Here is a 15247-nt window from a genome sequence, read left to right as displayed (position 1 = left end):
AAGAGGTGGGAGGAGGAAAAGACCAAGAGAGGTAGCAACTGAGTTTGCGCAATCCTGAGGGGCTTGGTCCTGGAGCCCAGCGGACGGGCCTTTGGAATAAGGAATCCGGACCAGGTTTTACGTCTCTCCCAGGTGCGCGGATTTATGGGGGCAAAGGGTGTGTGCTGATATAACATTTGCCATAATCAGATATCAAAGGTTTTACCCAAAATTTTCTTGCTTAGTCTGGTACCTGCAAGGCCAGGTCCAGTCTTCACTTGAAATGCCGGACACAGGAACCAACTGTGGTGTCCCATCCCAGAATCTCCCCCTCGCTCCCAGCGTGCATCCCCTTTCTCTGCCTTCCAGCCAATTCTTCTTGATCACCTTGGAACTTGCGATAAGGGTCGAGTGGGAGAGAGAAAAAAACGGCTCATTTCTTTTAAAAAAACGTGCTCACTTTAAAAAAAATTAAGATTATTCCCTATCTTCTACAGTCTGAAATCAGTGTCGGTTTCAAATTTTTTTAATTAGCTGTTTAGGGGCAGCAATTTGGGGAGGGGGGATAGGATTACTTGAAGGATGTTTTGGAGGTGCGTCTTCTAAGAAGCTGCCTGTTTTTACTCCTGTTGTATCTGTGCAGGGTGGGAGTTGGAGGAGGGGGGTGATTGCAGTTAAAGGGTGGTCTTCCAAGCCTCCCTGGGCACCGCTACTGCCTCCCAACTCTCCTAACGCGTGACTGACTGCCCCTCACAACTGGGAGCCCCTGATGTCTTTGAGCTTAACCCCGAGAAGCGCTGAAGCGCGCACTGAATGAATGAAGGCACACCAGCCCTGGCGGCACCGTAAGGCCAACCGGGTGGGAATGAGAAGAGTCGTGAGCGTGGTCACCTCATCCAGGTCGCCTTCCGCTCGCCCCGGCAGCGCCGAGCGCGCGCCCTGCCGCGGGGGTCCCGTCTGGCGGCCTCTGGGCATGCTCAGTAGCGGCGGCGGCCGCGGGTCGCGCAGTAGGAAGCTCGCGGCGGAGGCGGCGGTGCTGGCGGCGCTGACGCGCGCGCGGCAGCTAAGGGGACTGGAGGACGGCGGGAGGGGGCGGGGGCACGGGAGGTGGGGCCGCCGTCGCCGTCAAGGCCCCAGGGAGCGCGGGGCGCCACCGCCGCCGCCGCTTATCTGCTGGGGTCAGTCTCCTGGGCTGCGCCCGGGTTGGCGGCCGCGGCGGCTGAGCAGCGAGAGCCGGGAGCCGAGAGACGCGCTCCGCCGAGAGTTGGGCAGGGCAGAGCCCGCGCCTTCGCGGCGTCATGGGCCCCCTCCTCGGGCTACAGAGGGCACCAGCCGCAGGAACCCCCGGGCCTCCTCGCGGCCGAGCCTGAGCGACCCCCGGGTTCTCCGGCGTCCCCTCCCTCCGCCTTATTTTCTTCCCTGCTCTCGCTGCTGCTGCCGCTTCAGCTCTCCGTTATGGCAACGGAGCCGCCATCCCCTCTCCGGCTTGAGGCGCCCGGCCCCCCAGAAATGCGGACCCCACCGGCGGGCGAGACCGCCCGCGAGGGCACCCCGAAGCCGGCGGGCGGCAGGCTCCGCTTCCTCAACGGCTGCGTGCCCCTCTCGCATCAGGTGGCCGGGCACATGTACGGGAAGGACAAAGTGGGTAAGTGGGGGTGGCGCGGAGCTCGCCGCACCCCTTCCGCCTTACGCGAGCCCCGGGCCTGCCGAGGTAGCCTGGGGCCCGCTGGCCGGGCCGGACGCCCCTCCGGGTGTGTACGCCGCACCCCCGGTCTCTTCCGCTTTCCTCCAGAGCCTCGCGACCCGTGCAGCAGGGGCTCGAAAAGTGGTACGATTTCTGGGGTGTGGGGCGTCAGGCGGGCAGCAGGAGGTGGCGGGGAGAGGAGTGTCTGGTCTCCGCAGGGAGGGTGGGTATTGATTGAAGACGGCTTTCGTTGTTAGTGAAAATAAGGAACTTCGTTTTTACTGGACGGGGAAGTAAATTCTCCCCTGAGCACAAGGTCTGTTTATTATAGGCGGGCAGCTAGTATTGCAAAAGAAAAGGAATGAAATGCAGATGATGCTAATCTAGTGCTTCTCTTTTGGGTGCAGCTGCATAGCTGGAGGGGAAGAAACAAGTGTTTTTTTGTTTTTTGTTTTAAAATGTTTGTTTGTTTGGGTTTTGGTTTTGGTTTTGGAAGCTTGTCCTGGTTTATCCGGGATCTCTCTCCGCGCCCCCTTGAGAGGTTTTTCTGATATCTCCTGGATTTCTCCGGGAGGCGTGGTTTCAGGAATGCTGAAACTCGGATTCACGTTAGGAAATACACCCTACTATTGTACTAGGATGGTACACAGATAAGACAATCAGTTATTCTTGATCATCTTTATAAGATTGTGTCATGGTCTGTGTAGTACATTTTTTGAGTCACGGCGTTTAAAGCACAATCCAGGGCCTTTTTATTCTCTTGGTGATGTAAAAGTTCGGTTTAGAAACTGGAATTCACCTGGCTTACACTGGTTCCTAGGCCATGATTACTTGGGGAATCAGATGGAGGCGTATGTGAGTAATGCGGATCTTAGACCTGGAAACTATTGAGGACAATTTGGTTTGTGCTGATAAGATGATTCCGGTTTAGGCTGGTAAGATAATACTGACATTTTTAGGCGAGGTAACTGAAGCCAAAGCTGGTTAAGTGACAAGCCTAAAGTCACAAAGCTACTGTGTGTAGAATCTGGAAACCAGGGGTCCTGCTTCAGAGCACTGTTTTTTTCCCACCGTGTATTGTGCTTGTAGAAAACCACTCAAACAAGAATTTTTGAAAATGGATGAGATTGAATGTATGTTATTTCCGAAAGAACAACATTTCCCATTACTTTGATCTTTACCTACTCCTTTTCTCTTTTTAAAAATTAGGGGTTAATGATGTGTCAGTTGCGTGCCTTTCTACCCATTAAATTGTTAGTTAACTTGTTCCTTGAAGTTAGCTCTCTCTATATATTGACACATACGTAATTTGTTTTTTTCTGAACTATTTGAGAGTAGGTTGTATATATCATGCCCCTTTACACAGTAATACCTCAGCGAGTATTTCCTAAGAATGTACTTTAGTGTGTATTTCTGTAACCATAGCACATTTATCAAATATGGAAAATTTAACCGTGATACAGTGCTTTAATCTGTAGTCCATATTCTGATTTTGTCAACTCTTCCAATAATGTCTTTTATCATATTTGGTTTTTTTGGCATAGGAACTAGTCCAGGATCATTTGTTGCATTTAGTTGTCATGTCTCTTGGAATTCTTTAATTTGTAAGTTTCTCAGCCTTTCTTTGTGTTTTTTTGTTTTTATGATATCAATTTTGAAGAGTACAGGCTAGTTATTTTATAAAATATTGTTTAATTTGGATTTCTGATGAGTTCTTATGATGAGATTCAGGTGATACATTTCTGGCTGGAACATTATAAAAGTGTGTCCTTCTTAGGGTATCACGTCTAAAGTCCACAGTGTCTATCTGCCCATTATTAGTGATATTAACTTGATCATCTGGTCCAAGTGTGGTCTGGCTTCTCTACTACATAGTTAATATTTTCCACCTTGCAATAATAAGCTGTCTACGGAGAGATGATTTAAGGTCATGCAGATATTGGGATCCTCATACTTTACCCCTAGATTAGACATCTATTGATGATTCTTGCCTGAAGCAGCCTTTACTCTGATAGTTGAAAAATTGTGATTTTTCCAATTCTACCACTCCCTCTATTTTAACAGTCAGCATTCTGTTGTAAGAAATAGCCCTCAGAGAGGAAGAAAAAAAAAAAAAGCCTTCCACTCACAGATACAGAGAACAAACTAATGGTTACTAGAGGGGAGGGGCAGTGGGAGGAGCAAAATAGGTGAAGGGGATTAAGAGGTACAAACTACAAACTATGAGGTATAAAATAAGTTACAAGGATGTTATGTACAACACAGGGTATATAGTCAGTATTTTATTTATTGAAGTATAGTTGACTTTGTAAGAAAAGGAAAAAAAAAGAGAAATAGCCCTCCATTACTGCTATGCATATGTGTTCTTTTTTATGATCACTTTGGAGTCGTGGATTCTTATTTTATAAAGTGTCATAACCCATTATAGAGCTTGTTTATTTTGCTGTCCCAATTGTCCTAGATTTGGCCAATTGGGAGCACTTCCTTCCTTTCTGTCACAAGTTATTTTTGCCTTATCTTGTGCCTTCCCTTCCCAGCTCTGGAACCAGCCATTTTCTCTAAGGAGCCCTGGTTCATTTTTAGTGGGAAATGATATTTAGAAACCAAGATCTGGGTGCAGGTTTGCTCATTGCCACTAGGGTGTTATTGCTTCCAGGTCTTTTCAATACACGTAACTAAAAAGTATGTATAAATATTTTAGAAATCATAAGTACATACTAATACTTCCAGTTTCATTCCAACTCCACAGAGTTGTTTTCCTTTTCCTGATTCTAAATGTTTCCCGTTTGCCTCAGTGAGAACCTGGCTCCCAGCAATATTAATTTTTTTTTCTTAATCCTATAATCTTCAGGATTTCTATACCCATACTACTCTAGAAAACAAACCTAGAATAAAGAGTGCAAGATGAGATTCCCTTTTACTGAAGGTATGTGGTTGGAAACTCTTCAAAAGTTATTTGGATTAGGATTTTTTTGGTGTGTGTGGTTATTTTTACCCCCCTCTTCTCAATGGTAATATTATTCATTTGAAATACAGTTGGATTCATTTGTTTCTTTTTAAATTCAGTTCCCTTCCTTCAGTGATATATCAATATTTTTGAATGGTTATAAAATTACTATGCTTCCAAAAGTCAAAACTTTACAAAAAGGTATATCAGAAGTGTCACTCTATTCCCTATCACTCCATCCCATTTCTCAGCATCCCTTGTAGGTAACCAGTTTCATTGTTTTCTGATTTATCCTTTCTGAGTTTCTTGTTGCAGAAATAAGCAGATCTCTGTAAGTTTTCTCATTTTCCCTTCCTTCTGACACAAAAAGTGGTATGCTATATATACTGTTTTGGACGTTGCTTTTTAAACTTAACAATATCTCCTAGAAATCAGTATTATCAGTTCATAGAGTGCTTCCTCATTGTTTCTTACAGCTCATTTGTACTGTATTGTGCATATACCCCAGTTATTTCAATTTCCTGCATTTCCTTTTGGACTTTTGTTTCACTGATTTGTTTATCCTAGCAATAATACCTCATTGTCTTAATTTAAGCTGCTGTATAATAAGTCTTGATGTATGGTAGAATAAACATCCCACTTTTTTTTTCAAGATTATCTTGACTATTTCTGGCCCTTTGCATTTCTGTATAGATTTTAAATCAACTAGCCATTTTCCCCAAGAAACCTGATAAGATTTTGTGTCTGCTTTTAATCTATAGATTGCTTTGGTGAGATTTGATTTCTTTATAATCCTGAGTCTTCCAGTATTTGAATATGGTCTATCTCTTCATTTATTTAGGCCTTCTTTAATTCTCTTAGACATAGTTTTCAGTGTAAAGGTCTTACACTAGATTTTCTCTAGGTATTTGATGCTACTGTAAATCATGCTTCCTTTTTAAAGAATTTGTGTGTGTGGGAACATTTCAAACTTAGAAAAGTTGCAAGTATAGTACAATGAACTGAATGAATGAATGAATGAATGAATATATTACCATTCATCTAGATTTACCTTTATTAATGTTTTGCCACATTTGCTTTATTACTCTCTGCATATGGTAATGATTTTACAGAACCATTTTAAAAAAATTGCAGGCATCATGACCCCTTTCCTCTAAATAATTGTGTATCTTCTCAAAATAAGAATATTTTCTTACCTAACCATGGTAAAATTATCAATTCCAGAATATTTCCATTTGGCTTTTGCCATTATTCCTATAGTATTCTTTATAGCAGTTTTCCCCTAATATTCTTTATAACAGTTTTTCCCCTTCTAAGGCTATATACATTGCATTTAGTTATTATGAGCCTTTAGTTGCCTGTCATATGGAGCAGTTTTTAAATTTTTTCTTTATGTTTCATAACTATGAAATATTTGAAGAGTATAGGCATTTGGCTTTTTAGAATATTCTTTAAGTTTGTCTAATTATTTCCTCATGCTTAGAATCAGATGAATGCATTTTTGGTAAGAATACTTATGAATTATATTGTTTTCTTGAAGCATCATATCATAAAGCACAGGATGTCAGTTGCATTACTGGTGATATATTGGGATGGCCAAAAAGTCCCTTTGGTTTTTAAGGAAAAACAAAAGACACATTTTTCATGTTCACCAAGAACTTTATTGAACATTGTATTCACCATTTTCTTCTAATAACCTTCTGCCATTTTTCAGGCAACTTCATAATTCCATCTTCCCAAAACTTTTTATCTTTTTGAGCAAAGAACTGTTCCAGGTGCCTTTTACAGTCTTCCAGGGAATTGAAATTTTTCCCATTAAGAGAATTTTGTAAAGACTGAAATAAATGGAAATCCAAAGGTGCAATTTCTGGTGAATATGGCAGATGAATCAGAACTTCCCAGCCAAGCTGTAACAGTTTTTGCCTGGTCATCAAAGAAACATGCGGTTTTGCATTATCCTGATGGAAGATTATGTGTTTTCTGTTGACTAATTCCAGATGCTTTTCGTCGAGTGCTGCTTTCAGTTGGTCTAATTGGGAGCAGTACTTCTTGTGATTAATCGTTTGGTTTTCCGGAAAGAGCTCATAATAGAGGACTCCCTTCCAATCCCACCATATACACAACATCACCTTCTTTGGATGAAGACCAACCAGCCTTTGGTGTGGTTGGTGGTGCTTCATTTCGCTTGCCCCACAGTCTCTTCAGTTACACATTATTGTACAGTATCCATGTTTCATCACCCGTAACAATTTGTTTTAAAAACGGAACGTTTTCGTTATGTTTAAGTAGAGAATCGCATGTGGAAAGGTTTTTTTTGCTTAATTTATGTGGAATCCAAACATCAAAGCGATTAACATAACCAAGCTGGTGCAAACGATTTTCAACCCTTGATTTGTATAGTTTGAGTATGTCGGCTATCTACCACGTGGTATAACGTCGATTGTTCTCAATTAATGTCTCGATTTGATTAATCACTATCAATTTCAACTGGTCTACCTGACCGTGGAGCTTCGTCCAGTGAGAAATCGCCAGCACGAAACTTTGCAAACCACTTTTGGCACGTTTGGTCAGTGACAGAACCTTCTCCATACACTGCACAAATCTTTTTTTGCATTTCAGTTGCGTTTTTACCTTTCTTGGAATAATAAAGCATAATATGCCAAAAATGTTGCTTTTTTTCTTCCATCTTCACTATTAAAATGGCGACACAAAAATTCACCAATTTTGATAAGTTTATTTTTAGTCTACGCTGATATGACAGCTGTCACAATATAATCTAACAAAATTGTTTCGAATGAAGTTAAAGACAACTAAGTGCTACTAGAGCCAGCTTATGGAAAAAAACCGAACGAACCTGTTGGCCAACCCAATAACTGATCACCTGATTAAATGATATCTGCCAGATTTTTCCATTGTGAAGTTTTATTTTTCCTATTGTAAGTAAATAATTTGAGAGGAATATTTTGAGACTGTTAAAATATCACGTTTCTCATCAAAGTTTTCATCAAATGTTGTAAGCACCCATTGATGGTATTTGACCAACTCACTAATTACTGTTAGTTGGAAAATGGTAATGTTCTAACTCTCTTATTCCTGCTACATTTGTTAGTTGTCATTCTTCTTTTTTTTTTTTTTTGGCCGCACATCATGGCAGGCAGGATCTTAGATCCAGGACGAGGGATCAAACCTGTGCCCCCTGCAGTGGAAGCGCAGAGTCTTAACCACGGGACTGCCAGGGAAGTCGCTATTTTTTTTTTTTTTTTTTGGCATTCTTCTATAAGGAATATAGATTTCCCTCCTCTCTGTCTCTGTCTCTGTCTCTCTCTGTCTCTGTCTCTGTCTCTCTCTGTCTCTCTCTCTTTAATTAGTAGGATGGAGTAATGGATTTTTCAGACTTCAGTGAATGGGTCTCATCCATTATTGTTGCTACTTATTCTGATGCTCAGTTGTCCCAGACTTCGGCAGTGGGAGCTTCTTCAAGCTGGCTCCTGTGCCTTTTTTTTTTTTTTTTTTAATAGTTATTTATTTATTTATTTTGGCTGTCTTACCCACTGAATCACCAGGGAAGTCCCTCCTGTGCCTTTTTAACATTCCCATATTTTCTTTTAAAGCATTTTCTCACATTGTGGCATAAAAAGATGTCCCATGTTCATCTTGTACTTTCCCTGTCCCGTCCTAGAATGAACCACTATTTTCCTCAAGAACCTAGTTACTTTGGGGGTAAATGGTATTTAAAAACTAAGATTTGGGCAACAGGTGTATTCATTGCTCCTTTAGTGTGGCTGCTGTTTGTCCTTTCAGCAGACTAGATTAAGAAATAAATAATTTCATATTCTTAAAAAATAGAGTTCATATTCATACCTATAATTAAAATCTAATATCACAGGGTTCTTTACCTCCCCCTGTTCTGTATTCATATCTCCCGTTTTTCGCACAGAGAACTGACATCAGTATATTTACTCATTTTGGAATATTTATTTATTTATTATTATTTTTTAAAGGTTATTATTATTTATCTTTATTTTTGGCTATGTCTGGTCTTAGTTGCGGCACACGGGATCTTCATTGTGGCGGGAGGGTTTCTTTCTAGTTGTGGCATGTGGGTTTTCTCTCTCTAGTTGTGGCACGCGGGCTCCAGAGCACGGGGGCTCTGTAGTTGTGGCTCGAGGGCTTAGTTGCCCCACGGCATGTGGGATCTTAGTTCCCTGACCAGGGATCGAACCCGCATCCCCTGCATTGGAAGGTGGATTCTTTACCACTAGACCACCAGGGAAGTCCCCTGAAGTGTACTATTTTTTGTTTTGTTTTTGTTTTGTTTTGCTCCACATAGAGTATAAGCCCTTCCCTCTGTTTAGGGTGAGGGGCTGATAAATCATATTCCCCCTTGAATTTAATTGAACTGGTGTGGGCTGCAGTCTTAGATTCAGTTCATCTGGTATTCGTTCAGCCTTCCAAGATGCTTCCTTTCTTATCATGACTGTTTTTTGGCTGTGAGGTATTTGGCTGCAGTATAAGGTACTATTGGTTTACTTTTAGATCCTGGAATTCATTCACTGGGAGAATGTCTGGTATTACTATCTTCTACTCCGTGTCTGCTTTCTCTGAAAACTTGGAGGGGGTGTTTTGCAGAGTGAGTAGTGTGGGAGAATTGCTGGACCAAGCAATCTATTTTTGTGTTAGGACTATTGTCTCTAATCCATCCTGCTACCCCCCACTGTTGTCTACAGTCTGGCTGATTTCTGCTTGCCTGCTAAAATATTTGTCTAATGGCAGGTTCACCTGTCTCTAGATGAGGTGTCTGCCCCAAGGTAGGGAAGCTTCATGGTTCTCTTCTCACTTATGAATGCTCCATTCCCCCCCCACCCCCAACCACAGTTCAGTTCATCAAGGAGTTTTTACATCTACCATTCTTCATTAGCCTATTGAAAATGTCTGTTACCATGGGAGTGAAGGCCTTTCTTGTTCTACATCCCAGCCTTTGGGAATAGAATTTCTCTTTAGTAACTTTTAGCTATATTAGACTGCTTCTTGAAGTCCCAAAAACCCCTACCAACCAATCTTATCCATATGAATTAATGTTTACCTTCCTTCTAGTCTATAACTAGGACTTAAAACAAATAAACTTGATTACTGTTTCTCTTAAGTTGGTACTTTCTGCCTCTGTTGATTAAACTCTGCATTTTTGTCATGATTAAAAATTCCTGGCATTGCCAAAAGAAATAGAAACTTAAGTGGCGTATTTTACCAAAATTGTAAATAGATTTATTTGAGCTATGTTGTGTTCTAACTAGTGTGATTTTATGAAATCTCAATATCTGAAAATTTAAGATTTTAACATATAAACTTGGGAATGAATCTTCATGGCATAGTGACAGGGGCAGTGCTAGTATATATATACGATGACTTTAGAAAAAGTTTTTCCCTTTGAGTGGACATATTATAAAAAGTTACCCCTTCCTGCTCCAGGCTTGGCCCCTGATTTCAGCCCCCACTTTTCCCATTGCCTAGGTGCCCTCATGCTATCTGTACAGCTGTACACAGTGCATCTGAATCAGGAAAAAATTTTAGTTGCTTTCTTATAACAGATGAGAGAAACAAAAAAACTACAAAGTAGGAAATTCATATAGAACCATTGTTAACATTTTTTTGTTTGCTTAATAAAAGGGGGATCAATTTATGCTACTGCTTTTAACTTGCTTCTTATTTAACTATAAATTAACATCTCCTGGAAAGTCTATTACTGAAGAATTTCTGTAAAAATTTACATGTGTTCTATTTATTAGAAAGTCTGAGGGGGCTACAAGGGAAACAGTGGTTGGAGACAATAAAACCAAGCTGTTTAGAATTTGTGTTCTGGTGCTTTGCATATAATAAGCACTGAAATATGTTGGTTGAATGTTAAAATTTCTGAAATAAGTATAAGGAATCCCTTAAATTTATGAAAGTGGTTTATCTGTAACTTTAGGAACAAATCTATGATGCAAGATACACTATTATTTAAACCATTTTAAAATATGTGACTTCTGTTCTGTAGGTATACTGCAACATCCAGATGGCACAGTTCTGAAACAGTTGCAGCCACCTCCAAGGGGTCCAAGAGAGCTGGAATTCTATAATATGGTAAGTGAGGTAAGATTTGTTTTGTTGTATTCAGAGTGTTTTTCATAGTCTTCTGGTGATGACTCAGTAAAAAATACATTTGACGGCATGTCTTAGTATATATACTGTGTATGTGACTGAAACAAAAGCTTCAAGAAATACAATGCTTATCTTTACCGATGCATTCTAGTATTTTCTATTCTTCTTCATTTTTTAAAGATTTGATCTACTAAATTGATTTCAATTGATGGGTTGTGACCTACATTTTGAAAAATGCTTAGCTGAGAGACTGTATTTCTCAGAAATGCTGAGTTTAAATAGGTGTTTTTTTACTACAGGATTTCTTAGAGCCTTGAATGTGCTAATGTGTACTGTGCAACTCCAAAGGAGGGTAGGGGTGAAGGGGGGCACGTAACATCTAATTAACCATATTACTAGCGTACTTTTTGTTAAACTTATTTATTTATTTAATATCTTTATTGGAGTATAATTGCTTTACAGTGGTGTGCTAGGAGTACTTTTCAGAACATTCACAGTGTTTTGCAACTGCCACTTCTATCAGTTACAGAGCATTTTTATCACAGGAAAGAAAACCCTGTACCCATTAAGCCATGATGCCCTCTTCCTCCCTCCCCCCAATCCCTGCCAACCACCAATCTGCTTTCTATGGACTTACCTATTCATATATTTCGTATAATTAGAGTTTCACAATATATGACTTTTTGTGTCTAGCCTCTTTGTTGAGCATGTTTTTCAGGTTTGTGGTATGCATTAGTACTCTGTTCCTTTTTATGGCTGAGTAATACTCCATTATACTTACATACCACATTTTGTTTATCTATTTACCCAGTGAAGGACATTTGGATTGTTTCCATCTTTTGGCTTTCATAGATAGTGCTTTTATGAACATTTATGTATAAGTATTTGTTCGAGTACCTGTTTCCAGTTCTTTTAGATATATACCCAGGAGTGGAATTGCTGGGTCATATAGTAATTCTACACTTAACTACTTGAGGAACTGTCGGAAGTGTTTCCCAAAGTGGCTGCACTATTTTACATTTTCACCAATGATGTATGAGGTTTCCAGTTACTCCATATCCTCACCAACACTTGTTAGTTTTTTGTTTTTTGTTTTTTTTAATGGGCATTCAAGTGAGTATGAAGTGTTAATCTTATTGTGGTTTGTTTTGATTTTCATTTCCCTAATGGCTAATGATGTTGAACATCTTTTCATGTACTTACTGGCCATGTGTGTATCTTCTCTGGAGTAACGTCTAGTTCGATCTTTTGCTCATTTTTTCATTGGGTTGTCTTTACCTTTTTTCCATATTTTAGATACAAATCCTGTATCAAATATGTGATTTGTAAATACTTTCTCCTGTTCTTTGGGTTATCTTTTCACTTTCTTGTTAGTGTCCTTCGAAGCATAGACTTTGTGTCATATTTAAGGTCATGAAGGTTTATGCTTACATTTTCTTCTAAGAATTTTATAACTTTAGCTCTTAAATTTAGTGCAAGTAAAAAAACGATGCAAACCAGAACAAAAAACAAGTACTGCTATAATGCTTTACCACCATTAGCTCATTTAACAACAACCTGTGAGTCAGGTACTATTCTTATCCTCATTTTATACTAAGGCATAATTAGTTTAAATAATTTGACCAAGATCATTCAAACAATTAATCATGGCCCCTGCATTTGAACATAGGCAGTCTTATCTCTAGAATATGCTTTTAACTGCTAACACTGCTTCTTTTTTGAGGAAAGTATTTTATATTTACTCTGTAAAAGTCTTGCACATAATTTGTTGGATTTATTCTAGGTACCTTATTTTTTGTTTCTATTGTAAATAGTATTTTTTTGAATTAAGTTTTCCAACGATTGCTAATACACAAGAATGAAATAGATATTTGTATAGTGTTCTTATATATAGTAATCTTGCTGAACTCTTTTTTTTTTTTGCCCGCCCTGCGAGGCATGTGGAATCTTAGTTCCCTGACCAGGGATCAAACCCGCATCCCTTGCAGTCAGGGACTTTAGTTCAGTGCCTAATTGAAGCAATGGTGGGGGCATCTTCCTCTCATTTAGTAGAGCTGCTTCTAACATTTCCCCTTTAAAGTATGACTTTCAATCTAAGTTTTTGAGAGGTGCTTCTCCCCAGGTTAAGGAAATTGCTTTCTTTGTGAGTCAAGATTCTGTCAAGGAACAAATGGTGCACTCTGTCAGTTTAATAAAAGGACTGTAGTCAGAGTTTAAGGCCACCTGCAAGAGATAATGCCATACCATCCCTGGGCCTAATCGGCAAGGAGAGGGAGTGGTTGCTGGAACTCAGGGAAGGTAACTTTATGAGAGGACTTGAACTGATAAGGAGGGAACTAGAGAAGTAAATAAGCTGACCTCAAGTCTTCTCCTACCCTCCAGTCTCTTGTACCAGGAAGAGACAATGGCAAGAGGGCAAGGAACCCTCCTTGATGCAGTCGATTCATATGAGCTTCTTGGAGAAGGAGAAGAAGATACATAACATCCTTCCTATTTTTATTTCAAGAAACAATTCAAAGTACGAATGGGTATTGAATATTTTTCAGCTGCCTTTCTGTATCTTTTGAAAAGGTCATATGAGTTTCCTCTTTTAATCTGTTAATGTGGTAAATGCCATAATAGATTTCTAACATTACACTACCTTTCATTTTTGAAATAAAACCTACTTGGACATGTCTTTTTTAATTTGTTTTTTAATAATATGCGTTACTGGATTTTGTTTGCTAGTGTTTTATTTAAGATTTTTTTTCCAGCTATACTCATAAGTGAGATTGGACTATTATTTCTTCACATATTGTCCTTGCCTGGTTTTGATATCAAGTTTCTTTTAGCGTCATAAAATGAGTTGAGAAGCATTTCTTTCTCTATTTTGTGGAAGAATTTGTATCAGATAAGGATTTTGTTCCTTAAAGGCTTGATAAAACTTAACCTATGAATTCATCAGAGTGGCCTGTTGTCTCTTTTTCTTCCTTTCCTCCTTTCCATCCATCTTTTTTTCTCTCATTCTTTCCTTGGAAGGGATGTGTGTGTGTGTATATATATATATATATTTCTTTTTTTTTAAACATCTTTATTGGAGTATAATTGCTTTACAATATTGAGTTAGTTTCTGCTGTATAACAAAGTGAATCAGCTATATGTATACATATATCCCCATATCCCCTCCCTCTTGCATCTCCCTCCCACCCTCCCTATCCCACCCCTCTAGGTGGTCACAAAGCACCAAGCTGATCTCCCTGTGCGATGCTGCTGCTTCGATCTACTTTACATCTGGTAGTGCATATATGTCAGTGCTACTTTCTCACTTAGTCCCAGCTTACCCTTCCCCAAGGGATGTATTTTTAAACTAATGATTCAGTTTCTTAAATGTCTTGATTTTTTCTTTGTTAATGTGATAGTAAAATACAGATTATAGTTTTATATAATTACCCACCTGGCAGAGTTCTTCGTAGTATTTTTTAAAATGCTGTGCTAGTTTAGTTATGACTCCCTTTTAATTCCTGATATTGTTTATTTGCTGTTTTTCTCTTTTTCTCTATCAGCTTGACCAAAACATTCTTTATTTACTCTCCTTGTTTCAGTATAGTAGCTCTATCCTCATCTATGACTAGTCCTTAAGTTCAGCTATCCTTTGGTTCAAGTCTTCAGAGTGGACCTCTGTGAGCCCAACATCACTGCTCAGCTTAGCACTTTGGGTTTCCTCTTTATTTTAGATCCCTATGAATTTCCTTTTTAACCTTGGGAGCTCAGTTATGCGTTTAAGAAAATATTTGTTATATTTTATCCTACATTTCTAGGTAGAAAGCTTTTTAGGTTAATCTTGCTTGGCATATTGCAGTAAATACCAGTCTTACTACTTTAAAAAAATATTTAAAGTAAGAAGAGAAAGTTTACCTTTCTACTCTTACAGTTTTTATCTTTTCACTTATATATATATCATAGACTTCTTTAGGTAAGTACATAGAGATATACTTGGTTCCTCCATCTTGTTGTTAGGTCATCATGAACACTCTGTGCCCTCACTCTCATTGTGCCAGGAACAGAGGGATGGTAAGGTACACCCTGCTCTTAATTACCTTGGCCCAGAAGTGACTAATATCACTTCTGCTCATATTTCAATAGGGGAACCTGGGAAATACAATGTATCGTGTGGATATTTGGTGAGTTTCTGCCATACTTGAGTTTATTCTGTAGAATTACGTTGTATGTAACTACTTGACATAAATGTGGTGTGACACATAGAATTCTGATACTGAGATTTCATGAGCATTTTACATGAGTAAACTTAAATGGTTTTGGATAATTAGGTAGACCTTATTTGGCAAGAGTTAATGGGATAAGATGTCTTACAAGTTGTTTTTAAAACAAAAATATTTTCTCTCCTTTTCTGGGAAAAAAGTTAAGAATCTAGTTCCAGGATATCTGGATATTTCTAGTCTTTTCTAGAATTATTACTGGTTATAAATCAAAGAACTAAATGAGCAATAATAGTTAGACTT

The 15247-nt window shown here is 39.3% G+C and overlaps 1 protein-coding gene across 8 annotated transcripts in view; it reads left to right on the top strand.

The window, feature by feature from the left end:
- Positions 1 to 366: 366 nt before the first annotated feature.
- The window catches only part of IPMK (inositol polyphosphate multikinase), a 41258-nt gene continuing 26377 nt past the window's right edge, over positions 367 to 15247 (top strand). For 2 of the 8 annotated variants that reach the window (XM_082423847.1, XM_082423845.1), the window contains exons 1-2: positions 1086 to 1624; positions 10645 to 10739. In XM_082423847.1, the coding sequence (XP_082279973.1) occupies positions 1435 to 1624; positions 10645 to 10739 (285 nt within the window). In that variant the 5' untranslated portion in view covers positions 1086 to 1434. The other 6 variants (XM_082423849.1, XM_082423851.1, XM_082423848.1 and 3 more) reach the window with 6 other exon arrangements.

Source organism: Balaenoptera physalus (assembly GCF_965194825.1).
Source record: "Balaenoptera physalus genome assembly, chromosome: 14".
Classification (NCBI taxonomy): Eukaryota; Metazoa; Chordata; class Mammalia; order Artiodactyla; family Balaenopteridae; genus Balaenoptera; species Balaenoptera physalus.
The sequence above is the reverse complement of the archived record's forward strand: the minus strand, read 5'-3'. Positions and strand labels throughout refer to the sequence as shown.